The sequence below is a fragment of the Myotis daubentonii genome, chromosome 14 (assembly GCF_963259705.1).
Source record: "Myotis daubentonii chromosome 14, mMyoDau2.1, whole genome shotgun sequence".
Classification (NCBI taxonomy): domain Eukaryota; kingdom Metazoa; phylum Chordata; class Mammalia; order Chiroptera; family Vespertilionidae; genus Myotis; species Myotis daubentonii.
The window spans coordinates 4,744,055-4,767,573 of NC_081853.1; the positions used below are offsets into that span (position 1 = coordinate 4,744,055).

General features: G+C 46.4%; 1 protein-coding gene across 9 annotated transcripts in view; it reads left to right on the forward strand.

Moving 5' to 3' along the window:
- FRMD4B (FERM domain containing 4B) overlaps positions 1–23,519 on the forward strand; it is a 212,424-nt gene that overhangs the window by 153,789 nt on the left and 35,116 nt on the right. For 6 of the 9 annotated variants that reach the window (XM_059663000.1, XM_059662996.1, XM_059662993.1 and 3 more), the window contains exons 8-11: positions 16,266–16,349; positions 17,840–17,905; positions 21,167–21,224; positions 22,572–22,658. In XM_059663000.1, coding sequence (XP_059518983.1) covers positions 16,266–16,349; positions 17,840–17,905; positions 21,167–21,224; positions 22,572–22,658 — 295 coding nt within the window. The remainder of the gene's footprint in view (positions 1–16,265; positions 16,350–17,839; positions 17,906–21,166; positions 21,225–22,571; positions 22,659–23,519) is intronic. The other 3 variants (XM_059662995.1, XM_059662994.1, XM_059662998.1) reach the window with 3 other exon arrangements.

The following is a 23,519-nucleotide window of genomic DNA, read 5'->3' on the forward strand; positions in this document are numbered from 1 at the left end:
TGGTGGAAGGGCTTGCGGTGCAGGCCTCCCAGCCGGAGGGGCGCTCGGGCTGCAGACCTCCGGCTCTTGTTGCCACGATCACTGCCTCCGGCTGGCAGGAGAGAGAAGCCAGAGAGATGGAGCGCCTGTGCATTCAGGCCAGGGCTTTTGTAAAAAAGTTGCTGAGAAGCCGCATTTCTCCCTCCCTGTGCAGTGATCCTGTGCTAAGAACTGACTTAGAGACACAGACAAGTGCTTCTATAGGTCAGTTTCTTGCATTTTGTTTTTAATGATTTGTAAATACTTCTAGGTGTTAGGCTGTGTTATAGGTTTCATACATATTAACTATGAATTGTCATCTTCACCTTATGACGTTGGTGTCATGGTGTCCTCACATTGCAGGGCGGTTATGTACGTGCATTAACGTGCTATGGTCTAACATGTACCCATTGCCTGGCCAGATGTTAAGAGTTTTTATATTAAAAAAAAAAGATAACAAATAGGAAACCATTAACAAATAAGTCTGGGGAATACCTCATTAAAAATTAAAAAGTTCTGGGTTTTTTCAATACGTCTCCAGTCTCTCCTGTGGGCTGCGAATCTCCCAGAAGATGTAGAAGCCGAGTTTCCCGCACTCGTCGTCCTGACGTGTGGGCGTCTTGCCAGACGTGCTCTGTGGGCGTCCCTCACGTGTGGCTGTTTGCTGAAACCTCAGTATTGAAATGCCTTTAGGGATAAGCAGTCAGGGGCAGCCGGTGCCTCGGCTCCCTGGCAGCGGCACTGCTCCCTTGAATTTAACTTAAGTCTCCGGCCGGGAAACATCCATCAAGTTCTGAACCGCCTTTTCTGAGTAGCCCCAAGTTTGGAATCATACAATGGGCACTCTTTCATCGGCTCTAAGGGCAGAATGTTAGGGAGGGCTGCCCTAAGTCATGCATGCGATCCCTCATTTTCCAGCTGACGTGTCCATGATAAGGAGTGACATATCCATGACAGTTCAGGGAGACAAGACCAGACCTAAAGTCCCCTGGTCTCCCGGCGTCTCTCAGAAGGACTTGTAACTTACACCTGTAGGGAGGCCCAATGGCTCCTGCTGCCCCCGGGAGTGTCCACAGGCAGGGGATGCCACCGTGCTAAGTGGTGTTATCAGTGGAGTGACCCCACGTCTAATATTAGTCACTGGAGGAGATAGCTTAAGAGTGAGAAGGCAGGACATGAGCTCTCGCTCAGCAGTGCCCTGGAATGCCTTCCTTTTTCTCACTGCTCAGCCCCATTCATTCTCCAAGATTAAATGCCTCCCGTGGGTGAGGTGCTGGCCCAGCAAGGGCTGCGATGGGGCAGGCGGAGTGTCCGGTCTTCCTTTATTGCTGAGCCCAACCCTGCCTCGTCCTTCAGAGGGGCCGCAGGGAAAGGCACGGCTCTCGATTCCCAGGAGTTTGAGACCAGCTCCCATCTGCTGCGGGTGGCCTTGCGCCAGTTCCAAGCCGTCGGCCCGCAGGTCCCTTGCCTTGAGGAGGTTTGCTGTGAGAACTGAACGAGGGGAAGCACCTTGCAGGCGGAGACTCGGGACCTGGGAGTTTGCGTCCGTGTCCACTGAGTCCCATCTGTCGCGGGGAGATGCGGTGTTTGTTTTTACCGTCATAGTCATTTTTAAGTGCTCGGGTCAGTGGTATTAAGTACATTCACATCATTGTGCAGCCATCACTACCATCCTCCAAAACTTTTCATCTTGCAAAACTGAAACTCTGTGCCCACTAAACAGTAACACATCTCATTCTCCCTCGCCTCTGGCCGCCATCATCCCACTTTCTGTCTGGACGGATTTGCCTTCTAGTACCTCATACTCATCTTTTTGTGTTTGGCTTATTTCATTTAGCGTAATGTCCCCAAGGTTAATCCATGTTTAGCCTGTGTCAGAATTCTCTCTCTCTCTCTCTCTCTCTCTCTCTCTCTCTCTATATATATATATATATATATATATATATATATATATATATATATATGTATATATATGTATATATATATATATATAATATGTATATATATGTAGATATAGATATTAAATATATTTATATTGATTTCAGAGAGGAAGGGAGAGGGAGAGAGAGATAGAAACATCAGTGATGAAAGAGAATCATTGATTGGCTGCCTCCCGCATACCCCTACCGGGGATCAATGTGTCCTGACCAGGAATTGAACCGTGACCTCCTGGTTCATAGATCAATATTGAACCATTGAGCTACACTGGCCAGGTGGAATTCCCCATATTTTAAAGTTGAATAATATTCCATTATTGTTGTATCTATATACAACATTTTGTTTATTCACCCATCCATTCATGGGTGTATTCTTCTATTACTTCCACTTTTTGGCTTTAAGAATAATGCTGGTATGACAAGGTTATGCAAGTACCTCTTTGAGACCCCAATTCAATTTTTGGGGGAAGACAGATGAATTAATTATAGTCCACCATTCACTGGGGTGGGGGTGGGCTAAGGATATAAGAACGTAAGGTGGATATTCTAAAACATTGGATCTTACCTAACAAAATTAGTACTTAAGGTATTTAGTACTTACATTAAAAATACCATTGACATGGAAAGATTATAACCATATAGGACAGTGGTTCTCAACCTTCCTAATGCCGCGACCCTTTAATACAGTTCCTCATGTTGTGGTGACCCCCAACCATAAAATTATTTTCGTTGCTACTTCATAACTGTATTTTTGCTACTGTTATGAATCCTAATGTAAATATCTGATATGCACGATGTATTTTCATTATTACAAATTGAACATAATTAAAGCATAGTGATTAATCACAAAAACAATATGTAATTATATATGTGTTTTCCGATGGTCTTAGGCGACCCCTGTGAAAGGGTCGTTCGACCCCCAAAGGGGTCACAACCCACAGGTTGAGAACCACTGATATAGGATGTGGAGAAAACAAAAGTATATATTTTATCCATTTTTTAAAAAAGAAAAAAAAGAAACAACAACACCTGCATACCAATATGTTCAAGCACAGGATACAGATCTAAAAGCTGGTTTGCTGTGGTTGCTCATTCTTTTGTTCACACAGTCCCATATATCTATTCTCAATATATGTGTACTTTTTATTTAGTTCCTTATACAGTTATACACATGTATAACTATACGAACATCATATACTTTTAAGAACGTCCACAGAAGATGTTCGCACAGTGCTGCCCAGGGTCCAGTCTTCCTCCCCCTCCAGCCAGTTGGCCTGTGGCTCAGGTACAGGTTCTCGCCCCTCCTGCAGGAAGCTGCCTGGCTAGAGAGGCTGTGCCAGGCCAGGGAGCCCGAGGGGCCCGGCCTTGCTGCCTGCAGCCGGGTCCATTCCCTTGCATCGTCCAGTTCAGATCACCAGGATAAAACTGGGTGCGGGTTTCTCCCTGAAAGCAAACCCACAAAAGGGGAACACGTCAAAATGAATGCAAGTAATGTGTTCCAACGAAGGGATAAAACTAAGGATCAGTAGGAGTTCTGAGGGGGCAATGCTGAGCTTGCCCTCGCGGCCACTGTACTGACTTAGTCACTGCCACCTCTCAGCCTGTTTCCTCCTGGAAATATCAACAGTGTCAGTTCTTTTTGCATTTTTATTACTGAGGTCCGACAGACATATAACATTTAGTGCCAGGTGTGCAGCGCAATGATTCAGTATTTGTGTATATGGCAGTACGATCATCACGCTAAGTTCAGGCGCCCCGTCGCCGCACATGGTGACTTAAGCATTGTTTCTCGTGATGAGGACATTCCAGGTCTGTCCTCACCTTTCAACACGCAGCACAGCATTCGGCGCTTGCACACCTGGCTCCTGGCAGGGGCGGGAAAAGGGGCTGTTGTTGCTGTTGTCATAACGAAGAGCTGCCTCGGTGGTGGGGACAGAAAAGTCTCCAACTTTTCTTCTTCTTTGCGTGTGAACGTGTTTTCATTTATCAATGAAAATGTAGTGCTTTAGTCAGAATTGTTTTGTCATTTCGTGTGTGTTTTTAAACTCAAGAGCTTAGCATAGTGACTTACTCCTGCACTGAGTCCTCTTTCAAATGAGTGTAAAAGTTGTGGAATACTCAGATGCCTGACAGACACGACCCAAACCGCCCAGCTGCTGTGGCTCAGAGGTTAGAGCACCGCCCACATACAGAATGGTCGTGATTCCCAGTCTTGGGCACACACCTGGGTTGCAAGTTCCATCCCAGGCCCCAGTCGGGGCATGCACGTGCAGAAGGCAGCCAATCGACGTGTCTCTCTCCTCTCGCTTTCCGCCCCCCTCTGAATTTCCATCTGCCTTTCCACTTGATAATTCCTCACAAGTGAACCCAAAAGATGTTATAGGTGTCTGCTGGGCGGGGCTGACAATGCAGGTGCAGCTGGACTGGGGGACCCCTGGGCCCTCGCCGGGCGCTGCTGCCAGCTTGTTCCTGGCAGTAATGCAATGCCCTCCACACCAGCTGACCCTGGAATCCCGCTGGGTTCGAGTCCCAACTCCACCCTGAGCAGCTGTGTGGGCTCCCACAAGTCTCATCGCCTCTTTAAGTCTCAGTTCTTCCACCTGTAAAATGGGGGTGGTGATTTCACCTGTGAAGAGGATTGTTAAAGTCACCCATGTCGCATGCTTAGTTCAGTGCCTCGTATGCTGTAAGTACTCCAAACTGCTGTATCTTTAAAGCGCTCCTGACAGCACAGTGAGGGTCAGTGCTGTGCAGGAAGTGACTCTCTGGACCTATTTGGGTTCTCAGTTTCCTCCCCAGGAGTGAGCTGGGCCATTACATCCATCACTGCCGTTTGGTATCAAAACGAAACTCAGTCTAGTTGGGCTTTTCAGATAGAGGCTGGCTGAGACATCCGCATGTATGGCATTTGGTGTGAATAGAAGGTAGCAAGGCATCAAACCATCCAGAGTCTCCCCGAGCTAAGGGAGGGCATCTGGGGGTGACTTCTACATCCCCTCACTGAGACACACTCAGTACCTTTCGTCTAGTTCAAGAAGCACTGAGTGAGAACGTGCCACGGACTCAGCCTCATTGTCGGTGCTCCAGTGGCCGATGCGGTCCATCCGGTTCCCTGGGTTCAGGAAGGACACGCTGAGTCACACAGGCAGGAGGAAGGGATCAAGCTTCGGGGCTGTCAGTGACCATAAAGAATTCTCACTTGTCCAGTAGGAACTTTCCCAAGAGAGGAATAGGTTTATTTGGCTTTACATTCTCTTGTAGGAAAACACTGTCTGTTGGTTTTTCTTCCATGTGTTCTTCTTTCTAACTCTAGTATGAGAGGGGTGTTTTTAGTTGTGGTAAAATATACATAACATAAAATTTACCACCTTAACCGTTTTTGAATGTATAGTTCAGTAGTGTTAAATATATTCACCTTATTGTGCAACCAACCTCCAGAGCTCTTCATCCTAAAACCTGAAACTCTGCCCATCAAACGACTCCTTCATCCCCTTCCCCTTGGCTCCTGGCATCCACCATTCTACTCTCTGTCCCCATAAATTTGTAAAATATTTCTATTTTAAATATTTACAGATTTTCATGTTAACCTGCTTCTCAGCATAAGTCATTCTTATGAACTGTGTTTCTGCTAAAAGAGTTGGAAGTTCAAAGTAGATACATTCAGGAGCCCAGCGAGCTGGCTGATGCTTAGGAAAATCTCTCATCACATTTTCATTATCATTAGGTATCATTAGAGGCTTAAAATACAGTTTGGCAGCTGATCCCTATCCAGCACGCTGATGGACAGAGGACTGTGTCCTCTGTTAGCCGTCAGGCCCCAGGCAACAATGTAATGGCGAAGGAATTCTAGCTGCGAGATGCTGTGGTTCCCAGGACACCACCGCTGTCTTGCACCTTTGGGAGAGCGCTGGGTTAGGAGGGTCCGCGGCGTCCACGGCTGGTCCTGGAGCGGGGAGAGCCAGCTTCAAGGCTGGCCGCCCCCAACACTGAGCTCTCGGGCAGATCCCAACACGGCTTACTCCTGGGACTTGGCAGTGGCCTTCAAAGTTCTTTTCCCTTGTGGTTCATCACCAACGCTTAGGGTTGCCAGATTTAGCAAATAAAATTACAGGATGCCCACTTAAATGTGCTTTTCAGGTACACCAAATAGTTTTTTAGCATAAGTATATCCTAAAATGTTCAGTGGTGATAATCACCCAGCTGGTCTGAGCGGTAATGATCCTCCCCGACCAGGCCTGGAGGAGTCTGTGGGGTCAGTGCGGTGAGAGAAGGAGGAGCGCCCCCCCCCCCCGCCCCCCAGCCCTCCAGCAGGGCGGGCGCCTCCTGGCCGTCTGTCCTCTTCCTAAGACAGCTCGCTACCCCTGTTTTTATGACGAGGCAACCAGGGCTCACACAGGTCAGTGCATCTAAGACCCCAAAACTCCCTCGAGCCTGGAGACGTGGGACTGATCCGGCTCGGCCGCCGGCTTGTTTCCAAGCCGTGGAAGCTTTGCGGTGGCCTGGCCAGCCCGGAAATGTGCTCACACCTGCACCCGAGCAGGAGCTGCATCTAGTGGAGACCAGGGGACCCCTCCCCAGGAGGAGTGGGGCGCCCCTGCCGCCAGCAGAGGCCGGGACCGTGGCTTCTGTCACCTCTCAGCACTCCCTGTCGCGCCCAGAGGGAGAGACCACAGCCTAACCTGGCCCAGGCGCCTCCGCGACCCTTCCGGGCTGTGAGGGGCGTGGCCTGCCCGCCGCCCGCCCGCTCTGGCCCCGCCCCTGGCCCCGCCCCTCCCACCATGGCCCCGCCCAGGCTCCGCCCCGCCCACCGGCTCCGGCCCCTCCACCGCGTCCTTCCACCCCTGCTCCCCGCGCGTCCCACCGGCGGCCGCAGGACCAGCCCCGCGCTCCCCTCCTGCCGGGGCCTCGGGTAAGTCCTCCCCGGCGGGGTCTCCCCCGGCTGCGAGCTGCGCGCTGGGCAGCGGGGCTGCGTGGAGGGCGGGAAAGAGGAGGCGCCTCATCGGCGGCCGAGGGTTGCCCCGGGCGGCGGCGTTCCTGCTGGGCGCTGGCACTGTCAGTCGTGGCTCTCGGCGCGGCGTGGATTGGCGCCCCCGCGCTCCGCCCCCGCTGGGCTGAGTGGGATGACAGCTCGTTCCGCGCCCCCCACCCCCCGTCCCGGGCCCGGGACCCTGTAACAGGCACTGGTCCGGTTGGGAGCTTACTGTGGATTTTTTTGTCAGTATACAAAGTTGGGCATCAGGAACCCCTAGGAATGAGTAGAGAGACATTGACTGTTAGAACTCCATAGGTGTTAGGTCAAGGAGATAATAAGCAAAGGCCACATTCCCGGACAACTGAGAGACATGGGGTTTTTTAAAATACATTTTTATTGATTTCAGAGAGGGAAGGGAGAGGGAGAGAGAGAAACACCAATGATGAGAGATAATCATTGATCGGCTGCCTCCTGCACGCCCCCGAGCCTGCAACCTACGCATGTGCCCTTGACCGGAATCGAACCTGGGACCCTTCAGTCCGCAGGCTGACACTCTATCCACTGAGCCAAATCAGTCAGGGCGGGATTTTTTTTTTTTTTAATTGAAAAAGGGTGATTTGAAGGGGATCTGGCCAGTGAAAAACTCCTCTAAGTAAACTGATAACATACCTTGAACTGCTAATGACCAAGCTGTGGGTCATGCTGGTAGATTAGTTGAGGATATTAGTGATCACACACAGTAACCAAGAACCTTCTGGACCCAGCTCGGGGGCTTTAGCAGACACGCTCCTCTCACTGTTGTGATCACTCCCATGTCCCCCGCCTTCGGGATCAGGCAGGACTTGGTCGGGCAGCACAGGTGCCTCGCAAGCAGAGGTAAGGCGTGGCTTAGCACCAGGGTCTGTGCAAGGCCACACCCGAGACTGGCGAATCGCTGACTCCCAATGTCCCAAATCTGTCATTTATATGGGACACGGCATTAAATAGGGCTTCCAGTTGTGACAACTTGCCCAAGTCCTCAGATGTCCCTTCTCATAAACTTTTATTTAATTTCTGCTGATATTTAGGCTGCAGGTTAGATTTTATCCCGAGTGTTCAAACAGGCAGTAAGCGTGTTTACGTGTGCATATGCATTTTATGAAATACGGACTTTGAGTTATGCGTATGTGTGGATGAAAGAAGACCGCAGTCCCAAGTTACATTTTAAACGTCTCGGTTTATTTCTCTCCGTGAAAGACACCAAGTTCCCACAGGCATTTGCACTGGGTCATTATATTTAATGCGTACTTTTTAGGCACCTTTGCACTGGGTTTTATGTAGGGAAGAGCTTTAGCTGGACAAGGAAAGGGAAGTTGGGGGCTTGGGCCTTTTTTCAAACCGTCTTCACAGCCTAGGGATGCCCCACACCACGCAGAGTCGGCTACCACGTCCTGGGGCCCCAGGGAACATGGCGATTCCTTTGCTCCGGGAAGCCTAGCGCCCACAGTTTGCTTTCGCCTCCGGCCCCTTGCTCTCCAGCCTCAGAATGGCAGGTGGCTGATCGTCACAGGGAACCAGTTCCCAAACAGCCACAAACAGGTGCAGGCATTTGCTGGGAGTGGCTGTCTCCTTCCAAGGGTTCCAGCACACACAGGGGTGGCCTCGGCTTTGCCAACCATGTGGCTTTCTCAAAAATGAGTGGGGTTGGCACATGCCTCCAGGGCTTTTTGAGGTCAGTAAAGAAAAACAGCAGGCCATGCAAGGGGGCTTGAGAACACCAAAAGGAATCATGGCCTGAAACATCGGTGCAGCGGCTGAATGTGGGTCCTGGGCGGTTGCTGCCAGAAAGCTGTCAGAACCGGAACGGGGGTACCTAAAGGAGAGGGTGGGCCTAATCAGATAAAATGCAACCAGATAAAAGCCCATTCTTCGTGTGACAGCTGAATTCCTGCTGAAATGATGAACAGCAGTTTCTGGTCTGGTTACTGAGCAGGAGCCAGTGTTTAATTCTCTCTGGTGAGGACCTGGAGCAATCAGTCCCTCTTGGCAATTCTGGTCAAGTGCATCTTTAAAATAGCACTTCCACTGCCATTAGAGTCAAGAATGTTCAGACAGGGCGAGTGCGTTTACTGCTGGGGAAAGGCGGAGACATCCCCACCAGGGCCTGCTCACCTCCCGGCCACTGTCAGGCCCTCCCTCTGGGTTCCAGATGGATCTGAGTCATGGAAGCCCAGCCCCCTTTCTGCCCCTGGGGGCTCAGTGGATCCACGTGGCCTCAGGCTCCAGGCAAATTCCCCAGCCAGGTTCTTCCAAGGGCGAACAAATGAACACTCAGCTACTGTCTGTCACTCAAATGTGGAATCCTGCTTGATCCTAAACAGTGCAAATGCTGGGATTAACTTTAGAGTAATGTGCAGTGTTTCCAGCACCTCACTGCGCCCACAGCCAGATGCGATCAGGGTTTCTGTGTGAATTATGTCACACAGAAGAATGCATAAAACTTGTATATAGAGTGTAAGGGACAACTTGGATAATGCACGGGCACATAAGTACACCCAGTGAGGAACGTTGCTGTCAACGTAAGAAACGTTCAGACCTATAAAGAATTTTTATGAGTTTATTTGAGCCAAACCGTTGACAGTTGCCAGGAAGCAAAATCTCCACAGATTGAGATAATGCTCTGGAGAATGGCAGTTTTGCACCTTATTTTATACATTACAATCAAAAGAGGAGACATCGCCCTAGCTGGTTTAGCTCAGTGGTTAGTATGGAACTGAGGGTCCCAGGTTCGATTCTGGTCAAGGGCACATACCTCAGTTGCAGGCTCAGTCCCTAGCCCCAGTCTAGGGCACGTGCTGGAGGCAACTAATTGATGTGTCTCTCTCACATCGGTGTTTCTCTCTCTCTGTCTCTCCCCCTCCTTTCCACTCTCTCTGAAAATCTATGGAAAAAATATCCTCGGGTGAGGATAAAAAAAAAAAAAAGGAGGCATAAGTGGGTTACGTGAAATCCACTGGTGATAGATGAGTGAGGTGGGAGAAAGCAGAGTGAGGTAACCTCTGGGAATTGGATAGAAAGTAAAATGATAGACACATGCTTCTTTTACACAGGTGGGTACGGGATAGTTCACAGTCAACAATTAACTCAATAGCAAGGAGAGGATTTGTGGTCTCCACAGGGTGCCTGTGCTTTGACGGTTGGGGGGGAAAAAAGGAAAATTACTTTGACATTTCAGACATGTTATCGTAGATTCAGAAAGACAGTGGACAGGCTCAGTTAAGCTAAAGATTGGCCTTTGTCAGGGAAGATGCCTGCCTAGGACATGACTACCCACCATAAACTGCTTTTAGTTGAAAAGTTTTCATTTCCAACCATCCTTTGAGGTTACTTTAGGTCTCTGGGTTTGTGCAGTGCCGGGAGCCGGCCCATCCTTGCTGTTTCAAGGGACCTGGCATATATGGCATACTGTTCTTAATATGTTTGCTCACCTTCTTGCCACTATGTGTTTTAACCAAGGTCACCTCTCTGAGAAAGGTTGTTTCCCCAGGTAGGGATTTTCCCCTGAAGTTAGGGAGGGAATAAAACCCCTTAACTAAGTGCCAGGGTGGTAATTAATCACTTTAACTACGAACAATCATGCTTAAGCTACATAATCTTTACTCCCTGGAATGGAGATAAGAAACGCCCTAACCTTTGGAATAGAGATTGATAGGATTGGAATCAACTGGTATAAATACAGATGTAACAAGACAACAGGACACAGAACCTAGACACAGAACCTACACACAGAACCTAGACACAGAACCTAGAGACAGAAGAACTTCGCTGGAGAGAACATGGCAAAAGATCCTGGACAGAAACTGGAGACAGAACCTAGAGACAGAACCTAGCGAGAGAACCTGGCTGAAGAACCTAGAGACAGAACCTGGCTACAGAACCTGGATAGAACATGGCAAGAGAACCTGACTAGAACCTGGTGACCGAACCTGGCTGGAGAACCTGGAGAACCTGGCTGGAGAACCTAGCAAGAGAACATGGACACAGAACCTGGCTGGAGATCCTAACCAGAACTTCATTGGAGATCCTGACCAGAACTTGGCTAGAGATCCTGGCTAGGCTGCTGATCAACTGAACGCTGTCTCCGGGTCATTCCTTCTTCGTCAACTCCGTCCACACCTTTGGGGACCCCTGGACCTGCTGGGGTTGGACCCCAGCAGTGCAGCCACTACACAGGCCTCTCCTAAACCTGTCAAGTGAGCCGTGGCCCCTTTTTGTCCACGTTGCCAAGACCCCATTCACTTCATTGCGTACTGCACCCTCCCCTCCCCGCTCCCCCAGAGGTGCTGACTCTATGGCACGTATTTCTGGTTTTGCTTTCTACGTGTATCACCTATGCCTCCTCTGCGGGTTCATTCTGCTTGTTTTGGAACTTCGTGTGCATGGCATTGTGGTGTCTGTGGTATTTTGGCTCTTGCGTCTTTGCTGTGTGAAGCTCCTCCGTGGTGTGGTCACACTGCACTGTTACCATTCCCACTGTTAGGGGATATTTGGGTTGTTTCTTTGATTTGTCTCATGGCGGACAATGCTGCTATAAACCTCGCTCTTTTGTGTAAGTTTCTCAGAGGACTATCCATAGGGAAGAATCCCTGGTCCCAGGGAATGCAGGTTTCCACAATGACCGCACCCGTTGCCCTACCCACCAGCAATGGGTGCGAGTTCCTCTTGCCCGTCTTCATGTGAACTAGGTATCGGCAGAGCTTTGCACGTTTGATGGTCGGGTGTGTAATGGTGACCACGGAGGGTTTGTGTGCGTTTTCCTGTGTTCTCATGAGGCGGAAGACTGGCTTCTATCGGCCATTTGGATTTTCCTTCTGTACACTGCTTGTTGGGAGGGCTAACCGGTTTTCCTGGCAGGCTGCTTATTTCACCCGTCTTTGGATCCTGTTGGAGCTCTCCCTTTTAGGAGTGCAGCTGTGTCCACAGCTCAGTTCTTCAATATCCGTGGTGGCTTGTTTGAAATGGGTTACTGAATGGGTTCTTATAGGAAAGTAATGTTTTACATTCATAGGGAAAGTCTGTCTTGTAGTAGCACAAATAGCCAGGTTCAGAGGAATAATAGGAACCTTTTTCTAATACAAAGAAATAAAGTTGTGTTATTTGCTGAGAATGAAATAATTTGGGATGGTCTTGATTTCACATTTGTCAAAATTATTTGTGTCTCTTTTATTCATGTACTGCTGACAATTTGAGACTGTTAATAAATTTTCTAAAACTAGAAACCAAGTAGATAAGCCAAGAAGGCCTCTCTCCATCCCTTCTTTACTAAGAGTTTATGTCAGAAATTGCAAAGTGTTCGTGGTGGTCTGCTGGTATTTTTCATATGGCCTGAGCAATGTTTTAGGTTTTGGTTTTGGTTTTGGTTTTGGTTTTGGTTTTGGTGTGTTGTTGGTTTTTTTTGAGGGGGGGGGGGAATGTTTGGTTTGTTTTTTAGTTGAGACAATATTTTATAATTCAGATAGCGTATATAATAAAAACCTAATACGCAAATTGTCCCTTCAACTGGGAGTTTCACCGTTCGCTATGACATGAGCTGACCACCAGGGGGTGGCACGGAACATGGCGGATGTTGGCGATGAGGTGCTGGCAGCAGGCCGCAGTGGAGGTGCTGCCGGCCCCAATGGGCTTCTGGGTGAGCCAGGCTGCAGCTGCTGGAACCACAGGGGCCGATCAGACTCCCATGGGTTTGCGCAGGAGCCGGTCTGTGATGCTGGCCAGGAGAGAGTGCCCTGCCCACCCAGCTTCCATGGGTGCCACTTTGTGTCCCAGAGGCCCAAACTATGCCCCAGCCCATGGCGTCCAACTGCGCTCACTGCTTCTCCATGTGGGGACTCAGGCGCCGTGACTTAGGCAGAGGGGGGCACATGGGAGTCCAGAGGCCCAGGTGCTGCCCAGGGCCCAGAGGTCAGCTGGGGCCTGCCCTTCCACACCAGACTCTTGTGCTTTGATCGCTGGCCAGGCCTAAGGACTGCACCTATGCACGAATTTTGTGCACTAGGTCTCTAGTCTATATATATAAAAGCCTAAGCGACTGTTACGACCGGATGACCGGACAACTGGCTGGTAGCTATGATGCACACTGACCACCAGGGGTCAGATTCTCAACACAGGAGTTGCCCCCTGGTGGTCAGTGCACTCCCACAGCCAACCTCCCACAGCCAGCCAACCTCCTATTGTCCCTCCCCCAGGCCAGCTGACCCCGATCGGCCCCAATTGCCGGCCAGACCGAAGGACCCCACCTGTGCATGAATTTGTGCACCGGGCCTCTAGTCTTACATAAAGCTCTGGGATTTTGCCTTATTTTTAAAAATATGCAATCAGCAGTGGATCCACATTCACACACGGCAGAAATTTCCTGGATCTGAGTGGTGGCTCCTTGCCAGCTATGGAGTCTGGTTGTTGTTCCCCAGTATCTAAAATCCCCTTCTCCCATATTAGTAGAATTTTCAGTTAGCCCTGTGGTGCCTCAAATAAAGACTACATATCCAGTGTCCCTTGCAATCAGGGATAGCCGTGTCCTTCTGGCCAGTGAGGTTAGAGAAAGCGGTGACTTCATATGACACTGGCTTCCACGTGCTAGGTAGGCGTGCATACACTTACTACATACTTGCTAAGTGAATGAGTGAACTTATGGTAAAAAGCAGCTCCTCCTGTAGTGAGGTCTTGATTGCTACAAAAGTAACTAAATACAAAGAGTGAGTGAGTGCTGGGCTGATAAAGTTCCCGCGGACCCAGATGAAAACACACATGTGACTTGTGGTGATGATTAACAGAAAAGAGTTGTCCTTCCGCTACCATTTTAGAACATATTCAGGGATTTACCCCCCATAAAAAACTGACAAGCCAACTTCTTTGAAGTACAGAGCATAAAAGAAATGATTGAGAAAAATAAATATCATTACTGGGAGTTGACAGGTGACCTTTAATATGAATACATTGGATTGTGATATATTTTGGTTTTCAGGAAGCCCAAACCAGTTTCCCAAGATTGTCATTGTGGGTCGGCCATACTGCTCAGATTTCAGTGAATGGAGAGATTGATCTTCTGTAAAAACAGGAGCCAAGGGACTTTATTTCCTGCACAATTTGTGAAGCCGGATCTCTCACCTCTAGGAAGGGCCACGAACCTGGTTTTGAAAGGAAATGTTGGCAGGTGCAGAACATGGTGTCTCCCGGCCAGGTGACACTCGGCTGTGTTCCCACTGAAAGACGGGGAGTCTGGGGACAGTTTGCTCCGTGGGTCAAGAAGCTTGGAAACCAGAATCAGAAAACTAGCTTCTGTAGACAGAGAAGGAGAATCACGTACCCCAAACCTGACCACGTGACGAGAGTGACCATGTGACTTCCTAGTTCAGCTCAGCACAGTGTGGGCCAGGCAGGCCTGTCCGCAGGCCGCGCTTGGTTCCGTCCCCTGTCCCCTGTAGCAGTGGGTGTATGAGTGTTGAATGAGTGCTTCCAGGGCAGGGAGTGCTTGGGGCGGGGAGGGGTTCAGTGTGTGCTCCTCCAGTTGGGGGTTCATCTCTTTCACTATCATGATTCACGTTGGGGCAAACCCCAGGGGAGCTAATGTAGATGCTTCAGTGATGGAATGTAAAGATAATGGGTTCTGCATTTTCATTTGTAATTAGGAGTGAGGGTGCTATGCCTTGCAGGAGGGGAGGATGTTTATGGCAGCCGGCGCTCTAGGACCCGCTCTGGGGTCTGTCAGGGAATCGGGGATTAGAATAGATTGGTTCTGGTCTTGGCCTTCAGAGCCAAACAGGCTGGCTTTGCCTCCTGGCCTCTTCACGCACGTAGCCGCTGTGAGACACTGAGCAAGGGGCTTACCTCTCTGACGCTCACACTCGCACCTGTCCAGCGAGGTAACAATAGTCCCTACAGCTTGGGAAGAGCTGTGATGAGACCCATGTGAGGTAGGAACCTCCCCCCCGCCCCCCCTGTCCCCTCCCGCACCCCCCCCCGTCCTCTCCTGCCCCCCTCCCCCCCCCAGCCCCCCGCCGCCCCCGAATGCATCGCATGGTGCCCGGCTCTGTAACTCTGCACAGAGTACAAAGGTACAATGCGATGGGAAGGAGGGAGTTCCTCATCCTCAGCTGGGGAGCACTAGTTTGCTCAGGACTTTGAGTAGCTGCTCAGGGACTTGTCCTGGGCTCTGACAGGCCCTGGAGAGCCATGCCTGCTCCTCTTAGACTACCTCCTTGAGTGGCTGGGGCAGGAGAGAGCATTTGCCCTCATACGGTGCAGGCCCAACCAGCTCTCCCTGCTCTCCCTTCGGTGAAATCCCATGACACCACACCCTTCTCTCTGGATAAGCAGAATTTTGCCATTTTAAATCATTAGATAACGGCTGACCTTGCATGGGATGCCTTTCAGTTCACTTGGTGCAATGTCAGCGATGCCCTGGGTTTCCGTGGAAACACATGTTCAAGTCACCTATTCCAGGGATTTCTCCTCACAGCTCTTCCCATGCAGTACGTGCTGTTATTACCCTCGTTGTGCAGGTGCGGGTGTGAAGGTAAATTTTAGAGTTGTAAAAAAAAACAGAAGGTCTACCTAAATCTTTTTATTGCAATGGTATCTAATGTAAAGTCTACATAAACCTTTTTATTGCAATATCTACTGGTAACATAAAAAATGAGCGATACTATGTGAATGGTTTTATGATAACCAGTATTCCAACATGGTGAATATTATGTATCCACTAAAGATAATTATGAGGCTACTATAGAAAGGTGGAGAACGTATTTAACAAAATTGGAAAAATGCTGTATAAAAATAGAATATGAAATGTGCACAATCCTATATAATAAAGAGCTAATATGCTAATTAGACCGAACGGCCGACCGACCTTCCAGAATGACCTTCCAGTTGACCAGTGGGCGTGGCCTTGGGGCGGGAGGCGGGGCCTCGGGGCAGGGCTGAAGCAGCCAGGGCTGCGAGGGCCCGAGCCCCTTGCACAAATTTCATGCATCAGGCTTCTAGTGTAATAATAATAATTATGTAATAATAGAGATGCATACAGGAAATATATAGTGAAAACAGCTACAAGTTTATGGGGAGAATAAGGAAGATGGGGTCAAGGTAACTTAATATGATTATTTACATTTTTTCATCTTTTTAAACTTTATAACATCAAATGCGATGGGGGTTGTCAAGTGAAGAGCTAGCTCTGGTTAGAGACCAGCGCCTTGTGTGTGTGGACAACATTTACTGTAGCTGTTTTTCAGGCTTCATCTGGTGACTAGCTTGGATAATATTGTCGGGAGCCATGACTGACATTACTGTATTACTCTTCTTTTTAGTGATGAAAATGCCAGGAAAGATTTAAGGACACTCTCCGCCTTTCCAACCAGAACTCTTCAGGAGCACCCGTCCCTTGCTTACTGGTAAGCCCAAGCAAGGCAGCAGGCAGCCGCCTATCACAGCTCCACGAGAACAGCAGGCTTTTCAGGGGATTAAAAGAAATACAAGTGAAGACAATATCAAATTGCCCATCAATGTGTCAGAGTCACCGTAAGTAGACGGTGATCCTTTCAGTGAAAGGATCTTCGCACAGTCCCTGGAAATCCTTGTACCAAGATGGGAGTCACTTGTCAAGAGCAGCCGGCTGCGTGCCATCTTGCTGAGTGAGGAGGGCCTGTGAGGGAGCGTTGGTGAGCACAGTGCTGGTGGGTGGGTAACACGGCCTGGCCTGCGTCTGGCCGGGTGCAGGGGAAGCGCTATAAAGTGCAGGGTGCCCTGGACAGAGGTTTTCTTAATAACCAGAAATAGTTTCCTCTGTGGCCAGAAACCGATGTATATTTTGAATTACTTTATTTGGTTGTATTTTAATGAATCCATAGTACCCATTTTTCATATAACATTTCTTCTATAAAAGTACTCCCCCCCCCATGAATTACTTACATCCATTACCTGTAACTTTATTTTTCTTGGTTGAAGGCTCCAAATCCTAAAGATGGTTTTCTTTTCCACTAAAAACTGATTACAAGATAAATACTCAACACTGATAGTGTTAGTAGGAAAGCTGGAACACAGTTCCCAAATAAGCAGTGAACGTGAGTACTGAGGCTGCGTCGCCTCCTCAGTCTGGAACCTTCTAAACGAATCATCATTAAGTAATAGTTTTTTTAGGAAAGAAAGAAAAAAGACCAATGGCTATTGATGAGCAGATGTAGAGAGATGAAAACATGTACTCTCCTCGCTTTCACTTGAAGTCTGGCTGAGAAGCTACCTGCCTGAAAGTAGGACACCACAGCTGAATGATGTCCAAGGCTGCTGGGCTACAGCCTGTTTCTCCCCAGTTAGGCCAACGTTTCATCCAAGACAATAATGAAGGATTTTCTCCCCAAACACTGTGTCCCCAAGTAGTGACAATAGAGCATTTTAGATTGAACACGGACTCAGAAGCAGTTTTAATTCTTTGTAAATCTCTCTGAATAATGTAAGGAAACTGTCTTGAATACCTCATACCCATTGAGCTCTCTTTACTAACACTATTTTTTATTTATTATATTTCACTCAGGTATGACAACAGATATTAGTTTTTTCATTTGATAAATTGATATTATGTTTCTTTTTCTAATAAATTAAGTTTTAAAAACATAATAAATTATATGAATATATTATATATTAATATTAATGTTATTAAATTATATGAATACATTGTATAAACTATAACTTAAAAAATCATGACAAGGTAGTCAAATGCCTGAGGTTTGAATCCTCCAGGAACCTACGTCTGCAGAAACATCCCCCAGCTTCTCTCCCAGCCAGTCGGGAAGGCCTTCCCTCTGGAGTTCCTCAAGCAGCCACCCAGGGGGCTTGTAACGAGTCTGTGTCTCACATAGTCACACGTCGCCATCTCTTTGTTTTGCAGTGAGGACAGGGTCATTGAGCATTATTTGAAAACCAGAGGTCTGACCCGGGGTCAAGCTGTGGTTCAGTAAGTATCCATCTTTCCTCTGGCTGAGATATCAATGAATGTCTTCTGTTTACAGAAGCCTCTGGCACGATTTCTGTTGTGTAGTTTGTGTGTCTATTGTCCTCATCTGATTACAAATATCTTACCATGAATTATAAAATGTCTTGGCTCGTTCCACATTTGTGTCATCAGTTCAGATGCTATCAGTATCAGGCAGGTAACAAAGCTGAGGAATATAGGCCAAGTGTGGGGCGATCAGGAACGGTGGGGACTGTGTGAACCGGGGAGCTTTTGCCCTGGGCAAAGCTACTCAGCTCAGAACTCATGCATAGTGTTACCAGATCTCCTGATATTTTCCAAGAAAAGCTGGAGCTTCTGGTTTTTAAATCCCATTTTAAACATTGCAAAGTAATTTTAAGAAAATTTTAATGCAACGTGAGCCTAACAAACCCTGTCTGGAGGCCATGTTTGGTTGCCAGGTTTGTGACCCTACTTCCGGTGGAACACACAGCGTTGGTGTTAGATAATCTGTTTCTTCATGCTACTGAGAAAGGCCATGTTGATATATTTCTGCACTTTCCACTCTTAGAGTTACCATCCATTTATTAAGAATAGTTCACACGGGGCCCTGGCTGGGTAGCTCAGTTGGTAAGAGTGTCATCCCGATATGCCAAGGTTGCAAGGTTCAGTCCCCAGTCAGGGCACATACAAGAACCAACCAATGGCCCTGGCCAGCTGCTCAGTGATTAGAGCTTGTGGACCAAAGGCTCTCAGGTTTGATTCCCCATACCTGGGTGTGGGTTCCACCCCAGTCAGGGCTGGGGCAACCAATGGATGTATCTCTTTCACATTGATGTTTCTCTTTCTTTCTCTCTCTCTCTCTCTCTCTCTCTCTCTCTCTCTCTCTCTCCCCTCCCTCCTTCCTTTCCACTTTCTCTAAAAAAGGCAATAGAAAAAATATCCTCAGGTGAGGATTAATAAAAAAAAAAAAAAAGAATCAACCAATGAATGTAAAGATAGATGGAACAACAAATCAACATTGTTTTTCCCTCTCTCAAAAAAAAAATCGTTCACAAGCTACATTAAAATTTTAGAATTATAAAAGCTAAATTTATAATTATAAAAACTAATGTTGCATTTTTGGTATAGTAATTGCAATAACTTTTATGGCCATAGAAGTTTAAAAAACAAAACACTACTGAATATAGGTCAGGGCATGTGAGAACTGAAATTTCCCCTGTATCCCTACATCTTACAGTAATCTCTGTTGTTGTTTTGTTTTGTTTTAATTGATTTGAGAGAGAGAGAAACATTAATTTGTTGTTCCACGTTTTTATGCATTCATTGGTTCATTCTTGTATGTGCCCTGACTGGGTATTAAACTAGCAACCTTGGTGTATCAGGACAACACTAACCAACTGAGCTTCCTGGCCAGGGCCATACTAGTCTCCTTTGTATCATAACGCACTTTCTGCGATCTTCAAGGTGAAAATCAGAAGTTAGTGGTTCTGAAGTTGAATCCTTGACATCTTACGTCATTGTGCCAATTTTCTGAAATGAAATAAAGAAAGAAAGAAATACAGGAGTAAGTGTCCCTGAGGGATTTTAGGTTAGAATATTATGAAGTCTCCTTGTTTAAATGCAGAGTCATTTCATTTCCCGTGGTCATTATCATTGTGGCTCCAAATAAGAGACTGTCTAACTTGGTAGTTAAGGCTCTGGACCAGAGGTGGGGGACGTCCGGCCTGTGGGCCCTGTGACGCCCGCAGAATCATTTGATCTGGCCCCACCAAGGCCTTAGGGCTGAGTTAATTAAATGTTTGACCAGATTTAGCAGGCTAATTTTCTTTTTGTTGTTGTTGTTGTTGTTGATCCTCACCCTAGGATATTATTCCATTGGTTTTTTAGAGCGAGTGGAAGGGAGAGGGAGAGACAGAGAGAGAAACATCAATGTGAGAGAGACACATTGATTGGTTGCCTCCCGCATGTTGGGGGCTGGGGATTGAGCCTGCAACCAAGGTATGTGCCCTTGACCATAATTGAACCCGGGACCCCTCAGTCCCAGGGCTGACACTCTATCTACTGAGCCAAACTGGCTAGGGCTAGCAGGCGAATTTCTAAGTTGATAATTTTGTATGGCTGGTGAATGATGTTATAAATATTCAAGTGGCCCTTGGCAGAAAAAAGGTTCCCCACCCCTGCTCTAGACTATAAAATTCTGCTTGGTTTGCTAGAATCCTGGCTGTGCAGTGTAATTGCTGCATGACCTTGGCACATTTACCTAACCGCTATGTTCATTTACATGTCGGCTATTTGCTTTTAAAAATCAGCAAATTGCCCTGACCAGTTTGGCTCAGTGGATAGAGCATTGGCCTTCGGACTGAAGGGTCGGTCCAGTTTCGATTCCGGTCGAGGGCATGTACCTTGGTTGCAGGCATATCCCCAGTGGGGGGTGTGCAGGAGGCAGCTGATTGATGTTTCTCTCTCATCAATGTTTCTAACTCTCTATCTCTCTCCCTTCCTCTCTGTAAAAAATCAATAAAATATATATTTTTTTAAATCACCAAATTATTGGTTACAAAGTCCAGAGCAATTAATCTTCAAATGCCATTAACAAGTTCCATCAAACTGGAACCTCAATTCTTTGTAAGCTGAGAGGCAGTCTTACACAACTTAGTCCACTCCATAAAGCCTTCGAGGTACACAATAAATACTTGTTGAATTAAAAACAGCAATGGTAGCACTGTTGCTCTAATTCTTACTTGGGGTGGGGGGAGTGGGCATATTTTTAAAACTCAGGTTTTCATACAATAAACTTTGTCCTTTTTAAGTGTATATTTCTGAGATTTTCGACTTAAGAGTTGAGTGTATATTTCTAAGAGTTTACCACAATTAATAATACATGGAATAGCTTTATTTTTTACTTCTTATGAGAATGACCCAAAAGTTGACGCTCATTGCTTTGCATTATTAGGTGCTTAGTGTAAGAAATACTTGCAATTTGAATGTATAATACAGTACAATATGCTTCTAAGCCATAGAAATCTTAATATCCAGAAAATAACATTTCCTATAACTTTTTGAAATTGAAGTTTTCTTAGTAACCTCCTAATATTTGGATGAAGTAAAATATATTACTCCTTGGAATGCTTTATTTTATTTCTACTTTTGTCAAAGGCATTTATAATGGAAAAGTAGATATAAATTGTATTTCTTTCAATCACTTTCCCCAGAAGGGCCCTCTATTTTAATAAGAGGTTATAATATATTCATTTTCCACAGGTATATGAAAATAGTAGAAGCTCTACCGACCTACGGAGTCCATTATTACGCAGTAAAGGTAAATGTTTCTACATGCAAGGCTTTCGTGATGCCCATGTCATTCTGTGAGTTAGTGAACACCAGCTTTATAAAATTGTATAAATCATATGTAAATTATCTAGAAATTTGAGCATTGAGAATAAATTGATTTTCTTAAGGAAAAAAAGCTCGCTATCTTGTAATTTTTAGCAAATTATAAATCATATTTTTGCCAAATACTTGCTATGTTCAAATGTTTTCCCAAAGCCTCTGTTAGTCCTAAGATATTCAGATCATTCTCTTGACACATCTGTTCTGTTAGCTATTCCTACTTAATTTTTCTCTTTTCCAATGGTTTACCTTTCTAATGCTACCAGAAATTCATTAGATAGTGCCTTTATGTGAGATCCATGCACTCATCAATGTCTTTTCAGTAGCTTCATAAAATCCTCGCATTTTTTGTAGGATTTGCAGTGCAATTTTCTATCAGTACGCTTTGTGTTTCTGTAGTGTTTTCAGATGTTTATAAGCAGGAGAGAGTGACTAAGGATATGGTGAGGTGAGAAGAGATAAAGTGGGTTAAGAAGGGAGTGTTGTATGAAAGCAGAATAATTTTATAATTGATCAATCTTGAGTAACTCTTCAAATTCCAACAATGTTTACAATTCAAAATGATGGGGAATTGGGTAATAAATACCTGCATAATGGGACACCCTGTACTAAATACGTGTACTAATGCAACTTCAATTTCTCCTGATTCCTGGTTTGTTTTCATATAGATATATGTTCCAGCCTAAGTTTTCTTTCCTTATGTCAATACACCCTATGCTTTCAAGACCTAAAAGATAAATTTATGAAAAAAAAATTCCTCCCCTCCCCATGTGTATACCTCACAGGCATTATTCAAACATCCTGTTTTTCAGTATTCCCATGTTCACTATTAAGTGTATTACAAACATCAGGACTTAGAACCACTTTTTACATCTTTGGAAACTTCCCTGACCTTTGTAGCTGGTTACTAATCAAGAGAACAAAGAGCTTTCTTTCTTTCTTTTTTAAATGTATAACTGGGTTTGTACTTTGGATTAATTCTTAGTTGAATTACTTACATTTCATTTCTTCTCCAAATGTTTAATCCAAGCAGTAATGCTTCGGTCTGTTTGATGGTATTAATAATATTGGTCTGTTTTGACTTAAAGGTCTTATTTGAAGAAACTCTAAGAAGGCATTTTAATAACAAGCTAGGTTCTTAAGTACTGTTTTGTTTACCAAGACAGCTTGACTTTGACTTGCGGATACTTGTTAAAGGATGGGCCTGGTGAGCGCTAGGCCACCGCCAGACGACTTAACAATTAGGTCTTGGTTCTCATGCTTTCCCATCTTCCAGGATAAACAAGGACTTCCTTGGTGGCTTGGAATCAGCTATAAAGGAATTGGCCAGTATGACTTACAAGATAAAGTGAAACCTCGGAAAGTAAGTGTGAATTGCTTCAGACTCCTCCGAGCCCCTTGAGCTGTTCTAGGGCTGGGAGCGTTGCTTTAAGGGGCACAGAACAGTCTTGGGCAAAATCATTGGTTAGTGAAGCGGTGGGTTCTGGGAAGTCTCTGGTTACACGTGAAGTGTGTGTACAGAGGTGAACTCTGATCACAACCTAGTTCAAAAGTGCATGCAAGGAGGTTTCTGTCTGAAGTTAGGATGAACAGAATGATGCCATTTCTTTTATTAATTTATATATGCACATAGATACAGATAAATATTTAATTGGGTGGCTAAACAGACGGATTAATTGTAAAGACATATTAAGCCAAAATTTCTGGTGCCATTACCTCAAAGTAATGTGGTTATGAGTGATCTTTTTAATGCTCTTGCTATTTTTGCTTATCTTTGTCTCCCAATTTTCCATGTATGTTTTTTGTAAAGAAAAGTAAGTTATGCGCTGTTTCGTAAAGGGCCACATTCTGTCTGGTTTGGGTTTTTCAGAGCTAATAAGTGACATTATTTTCAGTTTGAAATTGGATGATGAAGCTGTTTCTCTCGGCCCAAGCACAAGCAGACAATTCGTGCTTGCCTGGGTGAGAGCTGGTGAGTGCGTATGGGTAACGTCGGCTGCCCGGCCTGTCGGTATCCTAAGGACTCAAAGGCTTACTCGCGCCTTTATGCAAGTGTCCTTTCAGCTTCCATCCCTGCTCACAATCTTCCTTGCAGTTGAGAGAATAAGTAAAGCTTATTTTCTCCCCATTTCATGGTGGTGAAACTGACGCAGACAACACAAAAGGGTGGGCGGGGCCACCACAGCCCTCCCATGCCTGGCCAGCTCGCCGATCAGACTGGTTG